Raw genomic sequence first — 18,588 nt, 5'->3', positions numbered from 1 at the left:
CAAAAGGCCCCATCTTTCCTGTCAACAAACATGGCCGCCGAGGCAAGGCAGGTGGCTGGGCGGGGAAGGTGAGGCCACGGACTACATTTCCCATGAAGCAATGGGGGAAGACGGTGACGTATAGTGACGCCTGAGGACGTCTGAGTGGGTTGGCTGGGCGGAGCCCCGCCGCCTCTAGCCCCACCCACCGCCCACTCTGATTGGCTGCCGGCGGTTGTTGGTGGTGACGGCGGGACGCTGCTGCTGGTGCTGCTGAGGCGGCGCATCGTCTGCTCGGAGTCAGTCAGTCGGTGGCTGGAGGCGGCGGCGGAGCGGGAGCCGCAGCGCTGCCGGGGCCATGGGCTGCCTCCGGGCGGGGGCCACCCCTCGCCGCGCCCGGTAACGACCCCGCCGGCCCCGGGGAGAAGATGGCGGAGAGGTAGGGAGACCCTCCTGCCCCAGAGAGAGCCCTCTCCCTCCTCCTCCTCCTTTCAGGGGAGGGGGCCACTGGGCCAGGAAGACCCCCAGCCAAACGCCCCCTCCCCAGTTCCCTTTAGCGCTCCTTTGGACCCCCGTTTCAGACGCTGCTGTGCCATAGAACCCCCTCTTCCTCCTCCTCTTTTTAGGGGAGGGGGCCATTGAGCCAGGAAGGCCCCCAAAATATTCCCCTCCCCAATATTCACCCTCTCCCTCCTTTTCTTTTTAGGGAGGGGGCTACTGGGCCAGGAAGACCCCCAACCAAATGCCCCCTTCTCAGTATTCCTCAATGGCCCCATTGGCCCCCCCACTTCAGACCCTCCTGCCCCAAAGAACTCCCTCCTCCTCCTCCTCCTCTTCCTCCTCCTTTCAGGGGAGAGGGGCTCCTGAGTCAGAGAGATCCCTCCACAACATGCCTCAGCCCCCTTTGCCCCTCCACCTCAGGGACCCTGCTGCCCCATAGCACCCCTACTCCTCCTCCTCCTCCTTTTTCATAGGAGGGGGCCCCTGAGCCAGGAAGAGCCCCCCCAAATATTCCCCTCTCCTCAGCACCCCCTTTACCCCTCCCTCAGACCCAAAGAATCTCCTGCTCTTCCTTCTTTCAGGGGAGGGGGCCACTGAGCCGGGAAGAGCTCCCCCAAATATCCCCATCCCCTCAGAGCCCCCTTGGCCCCCAGCCTCAGACCATTCCTCCTCCTCTTCCGGGGAAGGGGTACTTAGCCAGGAAGACCCCCCCCCCAAATATCCCCCTCCCTCAGTCCCTGCTTTGCCTTCCATCTCAGACCCTGCTGCCCCATATAGCACTCTCTCTCTTTGAGGGCAGGGGGCCACTGAGCCAGGGAGAACCCCAAATGCCCTCCTCCCATCAATGCCCCCTTTGCCCCCCACTGATGCCCCATAGCACCCCCTTCCTTCTCCTTTCAGGGGAGGGAGGCCCACTGAGCCAGGACGACCCCACCCCAATATATTCACTTTGGAATAGAAGGGGAGGAGAGGAGGCTGCAGCACCAGAATTTCTCTCCTCCCCAATTTTTTGCCCTTCAGTCCTTCTTTTAGATCCTTTCCCATCCTCCCCATTGATTTTGAAACAGGAGAAGGAGTGAGACCGCCCCTCTTTTGCTCATTCTAGCCCCCCTTTTGAAAAAAATATCACCACCAACACCCCAGAAATCTCCCCCCCCAAAAAAAAAATCCAGGGGCACCTTTCTCAGTCAGCAGCCCCTTCCTTTTTTGCAGCCCCCTTTTTTAGGGGATGCCCCCTCCCCTGATTTTGCAGTGACTTTCCCATCATGGTAGCCCCCTCCCCATTTTGAAATGGAGGAGGAAGAGGTAGCCCCCACCCAAAAGACCCTGGCTCATTCATTCTAGGCACTCTTTCTTAAAAATAGCAAGAGCCCAGAAATCTTCTCTCCCCCAAATTCAAGGGCACCTTTTCCAGTCAGCAATCCCCTTTCAGGGGGGTGAGGGACCCCTCCCTTTGCAGCCCCTTCCCTTTCATGTTTTAAAAGCATTTCCCTTCTTCAAGGCCAATTTCTCCCTCTCCCCCTTCCCCTGTTTAGAGACCCTGCAGTCTCATGGAGACAGGTTTTTCTCCCCCCCTCCAGTCGTCCTGCTCTTCCCATCATCCTTGCAACATCACTGCTTCTTCCATCATTCTCTGCCTCCCTGCTCCCCTTCTCCCTGCCCCCCAGCCCTTAAGAGGACCCCACTCCCATCCCCATTTGCCATTTGGGGAGATACACAGCTCCAAATCCTGCATCTTTTCTCAAGACCTGCATACTGCCTTCTTTTGAGTCCCTCTCTTTTTTGCCCCACCCACCCTGGATTTGGGGGGTTGGAGGGATTTCTGACCCATTTAACCACCTCCAAGCTCCCCCAAGTTTATTTCCAATAAAGGGTTAATGTCATGAAAAACACCCTCATGCTCCCCCCTCCCCAAGCTTTGGTGTAGAGTGATACCTTTCCAGTTTATTCCCACCCTGAAGGGATACATATGTCATTCTTTTCTCCCTCTTATTGGGGTCCTTTCAATTCTTTGGGGTGGTGTCTTTCTTTTCACAAACCCATATCTTTGCATGCACAGCCTTCCCTAGCTCCAGCCCCATAGGTCTGGACTCCTCTGAGGTCCCCTTCCAGATGCTGGCATGCCAAGGAGCTATGTGAGTTGTACCCTCAAAGCCTCCCCAATTCAGTCCCTTGGTAAAGGGCCTTTAAATGTCCTCTTTACTCCCCAAATGTCCCTTTTCTGTGCACAGGTGGAGATGGCAAGACCCATAGCCCTTCCGTGGCTAGGCTGTCTCTTCCTTGCCAGGCATAAATCTCACCCCACAGTACCTTTCCCATCTACTACCCTTGAGGCTGCTCTGGGGAGAGGGATGATTGATGATTGAGAAGGGCAGTGCCATTCTTTGCCCTCTGTCCCCATCTTTTTCCTGGCAGCCCTGGCTATCCCTTCCCTAGTTCCCCATAGCCATTGCTTGGAGGTCACCCTGCCCCTTCCCAGAGGGTCTCTGCATGGCTCTCCTGGTCCCTTCCCTTCTCCCTGATGCCTGGCACCTGCTCTTGCCCATCGGTTTTCAGGCAGGTGGCTTCCTCCACGCCCAGCCTGGTCTCACTGTATCGCCTTTCCCACTGCTGAGCTTTGAGACCCCTGCATGGAGTGTGTATATGGGTGTGTGTGGAAATGTGGGGAGAATCAGCTGTTCTCACCCCATCAGATCCCTCAACACACTTTGGGGTTTAAGGTAGCCTCTTTGCCTCTTGGGATTAATCTCCCCCAGTCCAGAATTAGGGAGAGGATTAGTGTGTGGGTGTCAGATCTGCTTTTTTCTCAGATTAATGAAGGTGCAGTGAGGAATTACTTTGACTTCCTGGTCTTCAGGTTGCTGTCTTCTTTATTCTTCGACCGTGGCGTGTTTAGATTGGTGCAGGGCATGTTTTTCTGGGGTGGTGGACCTCATTTTCTTCTTGTTCTTCTTTTTTGGAGGCTGGGCTTTTAGGTTGGACATGAGCCAGGTGGACCTTGCGAAGGGGCGTGTTTGGTGGGCGATTGGCATGTCTGCTGCTGAGCCTGTAGCAGGAGCATGGTGGAAGCATGGAGGACCACAGGTTTGGGAGGAGGGGGGAGATTAAGGATTCCATGCATGGGGCCAAGGAACGACATTGCTTGGATACTGATGAGCAGCAACAAGAGGGGTGCTGGCCCCTGGTTTGGGCTGTGAAACCAAACAGGGAAGGTGGGAGAAGTGTGGTATCATTTCTCTCCCCCCTACCTCTGAAGACAGCAAGTGGTAAAGGGGGAATACAGGTTTGAGACTTGATGTTTGAGCAACAGCAGGCGTGTGGCTTTGCTGCTGCTGGCTGGTTGCGCTTGATGTCGGAGTTGTAGGCTGCAATGCCTGGGATGGGCTGTGGGGGCCCAGAGTGGTGCAGTGGGAGGGGTTGTTGTGGAGCAGGGAGTCTTGAGGGTGAAGGTTGGTATTTGGGTGGGGTGCACAGGAGGGGTGGGATGGATGCAGGGGTTAGCAGGGAATGGTCCTTTCCTTTCTGTGATTCCTGAGCATCCCAGGGTGAGGATTGGTATGCGGTTCCTCAGGGTGGATGCCGGCTTTTCTCCAGGACTGTCTTTCATTTCCTCTCCCTGGCGATTGCTTCCAATTGCTTTGCCTGCGCACGCACTCTCTCTCACCCCCCCCCCCCGTCTCTTAGCCCTTTTATTCCGTATACATCTAAGCCACCACAAGATGGGGAATTACTAATTTTTCTGCCTGTGAGATCCTGTTTGACTTAACCCTTCAATGGTGACCTTGGCTGGTGATCTGTGTACCTGGCAGGCTGAGCAGAGTTGTTGGCCAAGGTGCTGGAGGCAGCAGGTGGCTGAAATTGTGTGTGTGTCTGTGTGTATCTTTGCACCCCAACCAATAGACAGTATGTCTGTCCGGGCTCTAGGACCTGCCAGTTGGAGAGCTGCCCCGCTGTCGTTGGCTTAGATATTGCATGCAGCCTGTGCCCAGCCTATTTGCATTGAATACTGATCAATGCGCTACCAGTTAAGGCCTCTGAACTCTCAGCAAGAACCTGCCTGCCTTTGCAACTGTGCTGTCAAGTGCTAATTGCTCAGGAGTGTTGAGGGAGTGGAGGAAACCAACACCCCTGCATTTTGAATAATTGAGCATACATTTAGCAAAAGCTTAAGCTGATTTTATTCTCTGCGGAGGGGGGTGGGCCCACCAAGCATCTTTCTCTTGTTGCAGGCACAGGGAAACAAACCTGCTCCTTTTATCAAAGATAAACAGTAGATTAAATGAGAGACCTTCCTCTTTGCTAGCCAACAAATGAATGTGTGCAATAAAATGTATTGCCCTGATCTGGCTGTATGTGAAAAGTGGGATGGTTCTTTCTGACATTATTGCCAGGATGCCAAAACAGCTGGGCTTCCTGTCCGTAGGTGTTTGTGCTGAATTTTAGCATTCTTCATGTTCTGTTGCTTTGAGGAAAGTAATAGAGTTTGTTTTCTTTTGTAGCAGATGCCGTTTGACTCATTTGCTTGAGTTGCCTGGTGATTTTCAGCTGTAAGCATGGTAATATCTGCATAGCATCTTAATCCTAGTAAGAGTCTGATGGTCGGCGTTTGATGTTTGGGGTCTGGACTTGGGGTTCCTGATGAAGAGAAGAAGAGCAATGGCAGTTGAAGGCCAGGATTTGCAGTATGTTCCACCTCCTTGTCTTAGGACTGCATTTCTGTGGTGTGATCTTTCAAGAAACTGGCATATCTGGCTCCAGGATATCTCCTCCCTCCTCATCTTCCTCTTGTTCCTTGTGTCCCAAACATGGGATGGCCATATGTCACTGAATCTGCAAGTGGTTTTAATCCCATTTAATGTTTTCGTTGAAGCTTTTTGCATTCTTTGGTAATTCGTCTTAGATGCCACTGGATGGATTTTACTCTTGTTCTTCCTTTGCAGTAGATGCTAGGTGTTTTACCATTTAGCCCAAGGGAGAATCTTTCTCCTGCTCACACAGTTTTTTCCAGGTTTGTGGGATGAGGTAGAGACAAGTCTGGAGTCTTCGCATCCCCATGTTAGTGAATAATCTACTTTTTGTTGGGTTAAGGGTTTTTACTTCAGAGGCGATGGCTAGTCTTCAGCCTTATAGCAGAAGCAGCAGCAACAACAACAGCTGCCACAACAAAACAGCATGAATACTTCTTGTGACAATTTTCCTGTCCCATGTAGAATTCCCAGGAGAGTAAAACATTCCCCCCACCTGTCCACAAAACATCTTTATGTGTAATATCAGGAAGAAAAAGGAATAAGAGGGGTCCTGTACTTACCAATTTTGTAGTAAGTCCCAATTAAACTCATGCCTAGGTTTGTGTTGTCAGGTTCTTTCCTGTAAGAGATTATTTTTATCTCAATATTTTCAGTTGACTGGGAAAAAAGTCTCCTTAGTGAGAAAAACAAGGAGACAAGGCTACAGGCTGAATGCAGTCCTCCAGGGCTGTTTTGGTGTGTACTCTACATGGTTTTCTCTTTCAGTAGATATCCCCACTAAAATGGCTTGCCAACCATGCCATCCTGGAACAACAGCCACCTGTGAACCGTCTTCTTTCGGGAAAGATGGCACGTGAGAAGTCATTCCATTTATGTTCTGTTTCCCTGGTCACTCTTAACTGTCTCCTGTTGGGTTATTTGGGGATAATAGCAAGCACTATAGCTTAATTCAGGCAATCCTCCATTCTGTGGCATACATAATTGGAATCAAGCTGTGTGGGCTCATGAAATCCCTTCTGTCCTGGTCTCTGGTTCAGTTGACAGTTTCAGTAACCAAAATGGTCATGAAATTTGAATTGTGGAACCTAAAGTGAATGATTTCTTCTCTGAGTCAGAATGTGCTACTGGGGTTTAGTACTAACCATACTTAGCAGTTTGGCAGTAGGCATATATGACCATTATATCTGACTTGACAAATTGTGAAAGTGAAGTACAAGGTAAAGCTTCTTCAGACTATTGGCCCTCTGGGGTTACTGGGAGTGCCAGTCCAAATGGAGAATGGATCAGGTACTCAATAGTTCAGTTGGTTAGTTGCTTCATGTTCCTAGATCAACATCTGCAACAGGCATTTTCAGCTTTCATGGTATTATAAATGAAGAAGAAAATATGGGAATGGAGAGTTGATCTCCTGGGCTTCAGAAGAGTCTTGGTTTACCCTTTATATTTCAGTTGATAACAATGTTTTCTGCAAAGATTAACCAATGTTGCCTGGCTTTGATGGTCTGCTGCAATCTTTATGGCTGGTTGACCTCTCCTCCATGTGGTGGACTATTGTCCCAATGCATCTCTGTGCACAGCTTTACTTAAGTGCACCTCTTTGCTTTGTTTTCAGCCTCCAGGCCAAACTTAGGGAGCCTCCACACATGGAAAAACAAACCCCTGTTCTCACTCCATCTTGCATCTTGGGGTTGGGCTTAGTGGTACAGCCCATACTTGGCATGCAAAAATGTCTTAGCTTCAGTCTGAGGCATAGAGGATCTGACAGGTGGCAATGGGAAAGAGTCGTCTCTGCAGAAGACTGCAGAGAGCCATGAGCAGTCAGAGGTAAGCAGTAAGGAGCCAGATAGTATGAGCTGGTATAAAGGAACAGTCTGTATTTATGTGTAAAACTGCTAGTTTAGTGCAGGGGTGAAAATCATGCAGCTCTCCAGATGTTCTTGTCCTGAAACTTGAACATCTCTAGCCAATGTCAGCAATGGTGAGTAATGTTGGGACCTGCGGTCTGACATCATCTAGAGGACCCCACGGTTCTCACCTCTGACTTAAGGGACATCTAGCCTGTATCACTGCCAGCATGGTGTAGTGGTTTGAATGTTGGACTCTGGAGACCAGGGTTTGAATCTATGCTTAGCCATGAGAACCCACTGGGAGACCTTGGGCACATCACACTCTCTCAGCCTCAGAGGAAGGCAAATGCAAACCCCTATAAACAAATCTTGCCAAGGAAATCCTATGTTAGGGTTGCCGTAAGTCAGAAATGATTTGAAGGCACACACAACAACAGTAAACACATTGTAGAAATAAGTTTGACCCCACTTTAACTGCCATGTCTCCAGCCTACAGAATCCTAGAATGTGTAGTTTTGTGAGGCATTAACACAATTTGGCAGAGAAGGCTAAAGATAATGTAAAACTACAAATCCCAGGATTCCTTAGTATGGAGCTACAGCACTTAAAGTGATGTCAAGCTGCATTATCTCCAGAGTGCAGATGCACCCTGAGAGGATGTATGGTAAGCAGGAGAAGTAGCAAGGTGATGACTTTCCCGTGTTTCCCGTGTTTTTATATAGATTGAAGGTGGCTGAATAAGATGCAACAGAAAACTTTTACCTTTATCTAAGAAGAAAGAAGTTGCTGTATACTAAATTATACAGCATCTCAAGCTGTGCCAACATTTTCAAAAGAGGTCTGACGTCTGTATGTCTGGATCTGGAAGCAGGCCATGGATGTTCAGCTGTGAGGAGTTGGAAGTACCCAGGCAATAACTCTGGCAGGGCCTCCTTGCCTGTCTGCTTCTTTTGGCAGCTCTTTTAGTGCAGTCTATCACCTGGAGAACTAGGACCAGCCAAAATTTTGGGTAGCATGGTGGATGAGATAGACACCTAAGATACAAAGTCAGAGCATCCTTGAGCTGAATCTCTCTTTGTGGGTTTTTAGCTCTTGCAGTGAACGATGGGTGGCTGCCTTCCCACACATTCCCTGTTCATCACGTGGCACCACTGCTGAGGTCAGAACAAGATGCCCAAGATTCTGGGATCTTTGTTCAGATCCCAGAGTGACTTGTATCCGCAGTGGTGGTGCTGGGCAGCTCGCAGGGACCATGTGTGAAGACAACCACCTCTGGAAGAGAGCCAAAAACCTCAGCAAAAGGTGAGTTATTTAAATTCAAGTTAGGGGGAGGAAACCCCCAGTTGGGTGTAGGCATCCCATTGGGTGACCTTAGGCAAGTCTCACTTTCTTAGTCTGAGAGGATAGCAGTAGCAAACCCCCTCTGAAAAATCTTGCAAAGAAAACCCCATAAGAGGGTTGCCATAAGTCAAAAATGACTTGGAGGCACACAACAACAAAACCACAAAGACAGTCCACACTGGATTGAGGGTTTTGGCCCTGCATCACATAAACAAGATGCAGTGAGCCCAAGGAAATTTGTCCATGTAGACATGCCCTTACAATGGAAGATCTGAAATAAATGCCTAAATAAATAAATAAATCACAAGACAGCAGTTGGGGACTGTTGTTTTACCAGTATCCAGCTTAAAGTGGGACTAGGGGGCCCTTGATGGCATACAAAACAAATAATATGCCTCATTATTTCATTTTACTTTTTGGGTTGCCATGAAATGTGTGCTTCTGTTCGGCCTCTTTTTCCCATAGCTGCTGACATATTTTTCCATCTCGTCTCTCTCTCTCTCTCTCTCTCTGTGTGTGTGTGTGTGTGTGTGTGTATTGACTGTCCAGCTCTGAGCTCTGCCTCCATGCAAATGATTTTTGTGGGCTGCATGCGTGGAAATCCAGCCTCTTTGCAACTGGCTAAAAACACTACTAACCCTCTGAGCCAAAGACCCATTATTGGTGTTGCATTGATTTTACTCTGGTGCCTCTTGCATGTTTAAGCTTTTCAGGCCTGGGAGTTACGTTGGGCTCAGAGGGACACTAGCAATGAAAATATAGCCAGCCCTTGGATGGATTGAGCTCAGAAATTACTTCAGACTTTCACATTTGTCCTTATCCCACCCCCCCCCCCCCATGCCCATGTTAGTGGTTAGGGAATCATGATTGTTTTGAGCAGGTAAAGAACAGTATCAGAGCATAATTGGGACATAAAAATGCAGTGTTGCTAATTTTGTACAAAAGTATATTTGATTTGTGTCCTGTCTTACTCTCATGAATGGCACTGCAGGCCATTGGTCATTCACGATACAGCTGACCCTCCATATTCACAGATTCTTTATCCACCGATTCAAGCATCCATGGCTTGAAAAAATTCAAACAATACACAAGTTCCAAAAAACAAACCTAGATTTTCTCATTTTATGTAAGGGCCCTCATTTTACTATCCACTGTATTTAATAGGACTTGAACATCCACGGATTTTAGTATCCATAGAGGTCCTGGAAACAAACCCCAGTGGACCAAGGACCCACTTTACATTAATGCCCCGAAAGATTGGCAGTGAAGGAAAAAACTGATGTTCTTGCTTCCAGGCTTAGCTTCTTAGAGGCAATTTTAAACACTCATTTGTGATAAAACCTGAATAGTTTGCATACAAGCCCTCACTAGATGTGATAATGGTTGGTCACCAGCAGTCCTTGGGCCAAATCTAGCTGTGGATGGGTGCCAATTGTCCATGTAATTGAAGAAATTCCTATTGAAGATTTATTTATTTAACAGAATGTCAGAGTTGGAAGGAGCCACAAGAACCACCTAGTCCAGCAGTCCTCAAACTGTGCTCTTAAGGGATTTTGGACTTCAGCTCCCAGAATCGTAGACAGTTGGCCAACATATTGAGCCTTCTGGGAGCTGAAGTCCAAAATCTCTTAAAGGACACAGATTGGGGACCACTGAACTAGTCCAAACCCTTGCCATGCAGGAATAAACAACTGGAGAACTCCTGGAAGATGCTCATCCAGACCCTGTTTAAAGACTTCCAAAAATGGAGAGTATTCCACCCTCTGCAGCAGTCTGCAGTTGGCCCTCCACATTTGCAACTTTGACTTTTGTGGATTTGATTATTTGAGGTTTTTATTAATATGCTCTCTCTAGGAATCTCTAGGTCCTTCGGCACAACTGTCAGGAGGTGACCATAGAGTTATGCTGGAGAACCTGGAACTTCCTAGAGAAAACACTTTTCTAGGCATTTGTAGGTCATCCAACATGGTTCTGTAGTCAACTTCTGGCAGATGCTGACCATAGAGTTGCACTGGACAACCTGGAGATTCCTAGAGAGGTGTTCTCTTAGGTAAAAAGAATAGCATTTTTTTTATTTGCAGTTTTTCCACATTCATGAGGGTCCTTCACCCCTAGCCCTAGTGAATGTGGAGGGAACACTATTCTGCTGTTGAGTGGTTCTTATGGGGCAAACATTTCTTCCTAATGTTCAGGTGGGATCTCTTTTCTTGTAATTTGAATCCAACTTTTTTGCTCTAGTCTCTGGTGCAGCAGAAAACAAACTGGTTCCATCTTCTGTATGGCATGTCTTCAGGTATTTCTGACTATCAGGTCACCTCTCACTCTTCTCTGAGCTAAACATATGCAGTTCCCTATGTTGTTCCTCATAAGGCTTGGTTTCCCTTCTTGGGCATTCTTCTCTCTAGACATTCCAGTTTGTCAGTATCCTTCTTGAATAGTGATGCCCGGAACTAGAGACAGTATTACAGATGTTGTTGTTGTTGTGCACTTTCAAGTCGTTTCTGACCCTAAAGCAAACCTAGCATGGGTTTTCTTGGCAAATTTGTTCAGTGGAGGTTTGCCATTGACTTCCTCTGAGGTTAGAGAGTGTGACTTGCCCAAGATCACCCAATAGGTTTATCTGGCTGAGCCTGGATTTGAACCCTGGTCTCCAGAGACTTAGCCCAATGCTCAAACCACTGTACCACACTGGCTCACATGAGGTCTGTCCAAAGAAGAATAGAGCGACACTACTACTTCCCTCAATCCAGACATTATATTTCTGTTGATACAGCTTAGAATTGCATTGGCTTTTTAAGCTGCTGTATCACACTGTTGACTCTTGTTCAGCTTGTGGTCTACTAAGACTCCACAATCCCTTTTACACTTACTGTTGTCAAGCCAGGTGTCACCTGTCCCATATTTGTGCACTTTGGGGGGTGGGGTGGATGTAGTACTGTGCTTTTGTTGCTATTTAAATTCATGTTGTTAGTTTTGGCACAACTCTCCAGTCTGTCAAGCTCATTTCGAATTTAGATCTTCTCTCCTGAGGTATATAGACTCCCCCCCCCCCCCAGAAAAAAAACTAAAATTTGCAGCCCACTCCTGGGCATATTTATTCAGAAGTAGGGCCCACTGACTAGAGTGGGGCTTGCTTCCCGTAGGCATCCTGAATTTTACTGACTTGCAGCTTTTGTGGATTAGAGAGCCCACCTTCTCAGCTGCATGAGCTGTTATCCTCTCCATCAAATCAAGATCACCCATTCAGGGTAAAAGCCTCTGAAGCACTAATCCATTTGATTATTACTTTGGTAATAATTTCTAGCCACAATGGAAGTGCAGAAAGGCTTCAGGACACCGCAAACAGCAGGCGGGAAATCGATACGTGATGGATCCAGCGTTGTAGAGGGACTTGTAAGGTGTGAGGATAAACATGCTTTGCTTGTCTTTTCCCCATTAGAACTTTATGGACTCGGAGAGGTAATGTGTGCAGAGAAGGGATGACACTTTAGGTGTAATAAATAGGGTGGAATTTCTTGCTGTTCTGTCTGGTTGCAGCAAGACCTTATCCTTCTCCATGCGGCCCACTTGGCATCTCCATTAGATGTTCTCTGCCTTTGCACTTGGGCGAAACGAAGGGCAGACTGGCAAAATCCTTGACTCCAGAACCAAGTAATGTCGCCTCCCCAAACAACTATGCAGAGTTGGACACACTCCACTTCTGTTCACTCATTGTGGATGTGTAACTCTTAACCCTCATTAGTGAAATCCCTAAGAGTGTTGCTATGAGACGCTGTGAATGTATAGTGCGTAGGCATGTTCAGGCTGTGGGAGTGCCAAGAAAGTACAGAAAGTGTTATTGAGTGCGTACAGTCTGACTTCTTGAACCTTTTCTCCCCTTTTGTTGCTATAGCAGGTTTCTGGAACTCATGAGTGCAGAGATATTTTTGAAAGCATGTAGGCCATGTTCAAAGCCAGGAGTTGCAATTGAATCAGACCTCTGATGGTTATATACTCCCAGTTGAGAACCAGCATGGTGTAGTGGTTTGAGTGTTGGAATACGGCTCTGGAGACTAGGATTTGAATCCCCCGTTAAGCCACAGAAACCCACTGGATGACCTTGGACAAGTCACGCTCTCTCAGCCTCATAGGAAGCCAGAAGCAACCCCCCCCCTGAGCAAATCTTGCCAACAAAACCTTGTGAGAGGTTTCCCTTACAATTACCACAAGTCAGAAATGACTTGAAGGTACACAACAACACTGCTCCCATCTCAAGTTAGTAAAATCATAATATATTGTGCAGAAGGAGAAATAAATCCTGTCTCCTGCTACCTCCAAAGGCTATGCCAGTTCTCCATTGTTGCTCCCAATGTTTGGAACTGCATCCTTGGATGCCTGTGTGCCTTGAGCTGGACCTCTGCCACAAGGAGGATGGGTTTTGGAGTCCTTGTTAGCATCCAGGCCAAACTTTAGCAGCTGTCCAGTATTATATGTTGGGACAATTAGTGGCTTTGTTTGATGCATTTTTTACATTAGTTTGGTAGTTTGAGGCTGGAAAAAGATAGGAAAGCTGAGGTCAGATTAGGGAGAGAATTTTCCTGTTGCCGGTCCTGTGTAGTTCTCATAGCTGTTGTGAGAGTTGGGTGATGCTTGCAAACTTTGACTTACTTGGGAGTCCATACTCCATCGGCCTTGTTTGGGAGGTTAGGGCACCCCAGCCCAGGGTTTCCATATAGCCACATATAGGGAATTGTAGCACCCTCTGGGGGTATGCATAAAATTAATGATTTATGGGCTCAGTTCTGTCATTGGCTGTGAGGCGATGCTGGACCCCACCAGCAAAGGCTGGAATGTTTCTCTCTGTGTCATCTACTGCATCATTTGCCACCAGTAAATCTTATATCAGTAACATGTGCCATTGTTTGGCACTGGCCAAAGTCTTGGGGAGACCTGGAACTACACCCAGTTCTGGCACAAAACACTATATGATGCCACTTTCCTGGCTTCCTTCAGAGCCCTCTTCAGCTGTCAGCTTGACACAAATCTTGCTTCTCACGGCCAGCTTGGTCTCACGTTGCTCCCCTGTTTATCCTTCCCTCTGTTTCCCCTGTGATGAATTTTCCATTGTGACCATCTTGCTGCAGAGACCTGTCCTTTTGCACTCTATAAAGCACCCCACACATACAAGATTGGAAAATACAGTTTGCATGGGATTAGGCTTTCTCAGTGCTGAACATGCCCTGTCTGGGCAACGTGTCTGTTCTCTCTAGGAATGTGGGTTGAAGTTCAGCATACAATGGTGTGAAGTGGTAAACTCTGGAGCACATTTTTCTGAATGTGGGGCTGGGCAACTGCATTGGGCTTGGGCCAGTTTTCTGCCTCTGAGTGGTTTAGGCTGAAAGAAGTTCGTCAGAACAAACACAGAATGGGAAGGGGCCTGAAATCTGTTCCTAGTTTTGAAAGCCAGGCATTTTTAAAAATGGTAAACAGTTTGGGGAGGGGGGCTACAACTTATCTAAAAGGTGGATTACTGCTATTGCTTGAAATGTTCGTGGGGGGGGGGGGCAGTTAATCCTTTTGGAGAGTTGAAAGAAGGGTGTCCAGCAAATCTGGAGAAACCAAGGGCAGGGGGCTATATGTTTCCCAAGTGGACATCTGGACAGGCAGTGACTGACCAGGGAGAGAACTCCTTGTAGTGAACAGCTTGGGAAACAGTTCACCCTGTGAAAAACTGCTGTAAGAAAGCAACTATGCACCTGGGATCATTCAGGAATCTACAGAAATAACCTAGATGGTAACACTTTGTAAAATATTGTCCAGACGGTTTTGACTTATGCCAAAGCTATGATGAAACAGCAAAACCAACAGGCAGTGGTACAATTTTAAGGCCAACTCTAATGCATAAAATACATGATGTCAGCTTTTGAAGCTTCACCAGCTTCTTCATCTTTTTATAGAGGTTTAAAATCATAGAAGGGAACAATGGTGAGTCATAGACCTGTACTCTGTCTGAAATGCTGTCAGTTAAGATGGTATTGAGGATTTCAGTGCAGGCAGAGGCCACTCCTAAAACAATGTTGGCCATTTGAGGACTAGAGATAAAGACAAATAAAAGATAATAAATGTCTGTGTGTCCTGGTCATCAGCAGCCTGGCTCAGGTCTTGCAAACTCAGCACTATTGTTTTCTGTATGGAGTTAATCCACCCGTAATGCAGTCTTCCTCTTTTCCTACTACCTTCAATTTTATTGTGTGTGATCCTGTATTTTTTTGAGCTGTTTGTATAAGCCAGCATCACTACACAACATGTTAATAGAGCTGGTCCCATTTTAGAGGCAGGGAATGTTGAAAGGGCAATGTGAAGTCGAAGGTTTTCATGGATGGCACCCATAGTTATTTGTGGGTTTTTCAGGCTACGTGGCCATGTTCTAGAAGAGTTTGTTCCTGACGTTTCACCAGCATCTGTGGCTGGCATCGTCAGAGAAGAAAAACCCACCAAAAACTTTGAAAGGCTAACTTTCCTAAAAGGCTAAAACTGAACTCTTATGTGAACTTATTTATTTATTGCACTTATATCCTGCCTTTCTCCCAAAATGGGATTCAGATTGGGCCTCAGCTTAATATTTGACCCACTAGGCTAATGAAAGTACTGTACCTGGATAGAGCTCTAAAAGAACAACAGAACAGTGATTGGCAGAATTTGGTCCTCCAGATGTTTTGGACTTTAGCTCCCAGAATTCTTGACTGCTGGCCAAGCTGGCTAGGACTTCTGGGAGTTAAAGTCCAAAACACCTGGAAGACCAGCATTTTGGAACCACTATTATAGAGGTTTTTCAAACATATCCGTTTAGGCAGTTCAGGATAGCTGAGGTACTGTTTATAGTATTAAGTTGTAACAGAATTAATTGTTGGGAGTTGCTTGCCTCAATCAATCTAGCAGCATCAGTAAAACTTCTCTACATGTTACCCAACAGTCCTCAGGAACACAGTTGGGTAGAGAATGAATGTTTTGGACTTTTAACTCCCAGAAGTCCTAGTCAGCTTAGCCAGCAGTCAAGAATTTTAGGAGCTGAAGTCTAAAACATCTGTTTTAATTCCTTGTACAAGCTTCTGCCCCACAACTGTGAATGAAGGAATTCAATTATGCTGGTATTTACACGTTTACAGTAAGTGGACAGTTTTTGTTTTCCTTGTGTATCTATATTTTTGATGGGCTTGACAAGATGCTTGCGTGAAAGGAATTACTATTCACTCTAGGGGAGCTTGCAAGGCCATCTTCTGAATGTTGCTTAAGCTGCACCTCTGCAAATATTAATACTGCACTTCATGGTGATGGGGAAGTGCTTTGGAAAACCAGGTGGGTGCTTGGTGGTCTGGCTGCAACATCTGGGATTCTCTTTGCCTTTCTGGCCTTGGGTTTACTACACAAGAAGGCAGTAGAGAAAGTGAGCTGAGGTTTTCTTCCACTGGGCCAGCTTCTGTTGATGGATCTTGGCCCACATTGGTCTAAGGTGCTCAACCATAGGGCCCAAGATCTATTTCTTTCCTTTTCACCAAGAGACGTTGGTCCTGCAGAAGGCACCAGATATTATGCCTTCCGTAATGAGGAGACACAAAAGCGCTACCTGTGTGGTTTGTCCCTCTGGGCCTCAGTGTGGGTGTTTTAATGGCACCGACAACATATTTTAAGAAGTGTAAGATTACAGAGGAATGATTGCATTTCTCCAGCGGCTGGAGGTAATTGGTTTTTAAGCTTTGTACCTCAGATGGCAGAACGGCATGCTTTGTCATCTCTTATTGCTTATTCAAGTGTTTTAATGGGGGGTGGAAAGAAAGATCTGCCAAAAACTTTGAAAATGGAAGCAGATCTTACAGCTCGCATGGCATGAGCATGCGGTGTTGTTGAAGCCACACAAAATGTGGTACATAAAGTATTTATTTCAAATACCTTGCGTGGAGGGGAGGGGGTGCCCCCCAAATAACTAGTAAAGCTAAAATGAACTCTTTCCTCCCACACATTTTATGTCCTTGTTCCAGATTCTGTGTCTGACAGTAAGAAAAGAAAAAAAGAGCGCCATATCCTTTCCAAATAATGTACCGTGTGCCAGGTGAGTCCTGTTGTTTCCTTTCAGGAACAGAGTCCTCAGGAAGGGTTGGTGTCTCTGTGGAACTAGGGCTGGGATCCCCACTGAGGAGGTTCAGGCATTTGAGGGCAAAAGTCTTCACTATGCATTTGTGCTAATGGGAAATGCTAATAGGCAGTGTCTCATTTTTGACAGGGGCTTATCATTTATCAAGATGACAGATGAAAAGTTCATGGTGGCCTGAACCTTCATCAACAAGACCAGCAGAAGACAAATGCTTTTGCCTCAATGAACCATTCTATTTTTAATGTGCCACAGAACTTTTTTTACTGCAATAGATGTACATGCCTGTTTTTCTAGATTCACTTTTATAATCACAAAGTAAATCATAAGAAGAGATCAGGCCCACACAGTTTGCCTACTCTGGAATCTTATATATGTCCCAGTGGCCACCAGCTGTATCTCCACATAGCAAGGCTTGAAGACAATGGTCTTCTTCCACTGCTGCACCCCAGTAACTGTTATCTCCTGTCATATTGCAGCCTTGTATCTAACTCAGTGATCCCCAAATACCTTCCAGGTGATTTGGACTTCAGCTCCCAGAAGCCTCAGCCATCGTAGCCAATAGTATAGGATTCTGGGAACTGAAATCCAAAACACCTTGAGCTTGGAAATCACAGATTTGATCAGTAGGCATCAGAGATTTCCATGCAAGCATGTGAGTGAAGGTAGTAAAGGAGGGATGGATTCCTCCATCAGTTGCTTTCCACCAACTGGGCTGGTGATTTTTATTTTGGTCTCCATCTTGGTAAAATCCAAGTAGCCTACATTTCTCCATGCCAGCAGAGGAAGAACGGGCTTACTTTCTGTAGGAAGGCAAACCCACCTACATTAGGATCAGCTAAAGAAAGTATCTGATTCTCCTCCAGCTGATTCTCAGCTCAAGCTTTATTGCATTGTTTGGTGCAGATACACACCCAGCACAGACAAATTGTGTTTCTCCAGCTGTCTTTACCATCCTCCTAATACCAGTGGTACTTAATGTTTTCCAGCGATACAGAGGATAAAGAGGAAAATATGGAGGCTAGGTGGGCATAAAAAGACTTTGTAAAAAGGAGCTTCTTTGCCAGAGGCTTTGTTAACTGAAGTATGCCTGTATTAACCAGGTCTGACTCTGCTTGGCTTCCAAGATAGGTCAGGATCTACTGCTTTCAAGGTATGTTTGCAGTTAGTTAAACCCCTCAAGGTGCCAGACTTTGATTTGTCTCTTTTGGTCTGGAGGTTCAGAAAGTCTGTATCCTTTGCTCCACAAAAGAATACAGCAAAATGTGCAGTGTTGCAGATGGTAAATACCTACGCCAGTATTTTATATGTGTGTAGGATTTTGCCATATACTTTCAAGCTCGTAAAGCAAAATGTCCCCCTCTGTCTTTGCTCTGCAGGGCGCACTATTATGGCTTTGTGAAAGACTTCTCTGCCTACTCTGTCATTAGAGATTGCTAGCGTTCTGTGACAAAAAATAAAATAAAATAAAATTGTAAGGAGTAATTCTGAAAACATTCAATGTTTCATGAGCCACCGTCTGGGGAAATTTGTCTTCTGTTCCTGTAATATGGCTGTTTTTTCCGAAGCCCTCCTTTATTGATTTGTCATTACAAGCCGTCATGTTTGCTGTCCATTTGTTCAACAGGAAGAAGCAGAAGCTTGATAAATGTTCAGAAGCTATCTGAAGTGCACCCAGAATAATGGCTGGCTGATACGCAAGGCCCTTATCTGCCCTTATGCAGTGGTATAATAGATGCTAAACTGCAATTTGTAAAATTCTTTGAAGCCAATGCAGATTTTGATGTTTGTTTGTCCGTGTATGTGTGGGAGATGTGCAGAAGGATGCGTGTACCTTGAGCTAAAGGAAATAGAAATCGGTCTGCATAGTTGGTCCACATCTTGGATCCAGGCTACTCTATGTGATGGTCTATATCATCCCTTATGAGTCTGACCTGCGATCGTCAGGAGAGGCTTTTGGTTCTGCCACCACCCTATTTACCTAAGGAAGCCCTATGAAATCCATAGGGACATCAAAGATCATCAAGTGACTAGAAAGCTCAAACAG

The 18,588-nt window shown here is 46.6% G+C and overlaps 1 protein-coding gene across 2 annotated transcripts in view; it reads left to right on the top strand.

Moving 5' to 3' along the window:
- The first annotated feature begins 300 nt into the window (after positions 1-300).
- Positions 301-18,588, top strand: part of LOC149317722 (rho GTPase-activating protein 39-like) — a 244,710-nt gene continuing 226,422 nt past the window's right edge. For both annotated transcript variants that reach the window (XM_089518076.1, XM_089518075.1), the window contains exon 1: positions 301-418. In XM_089518076.1, the coding sequence (XP_089374202.1) occupies positions 408-418 (11 nt within the window). In that variant the 5' untranslated portion in view covers positions 301-407. The remainder of the gene's footprint in view (positions 419-18,588) is intronic.

This window comes from Sceloporus occidentalis, unplaced genomic scaffold (assembly GCF_023333645.1).
Source record: "Sceloporus occidentalis isolate IW3139 unplaced genomic scaffold, rSceOcc1.0.p SCAF_3, whole genome shotgun sequence".
Classification (NCBI taxonomy): Eukaryota; Metazoa; Chordata; class Lepidosauria; order Squamata; family Phrynosomatidae; genus Sceloporus; species Sceloporus occidentalis.
The sequence above is the reverse complement of the archived record's forward strand: the minus strand, read 5'-3'. Positions and strand labels throughout refer to the sequence as shown.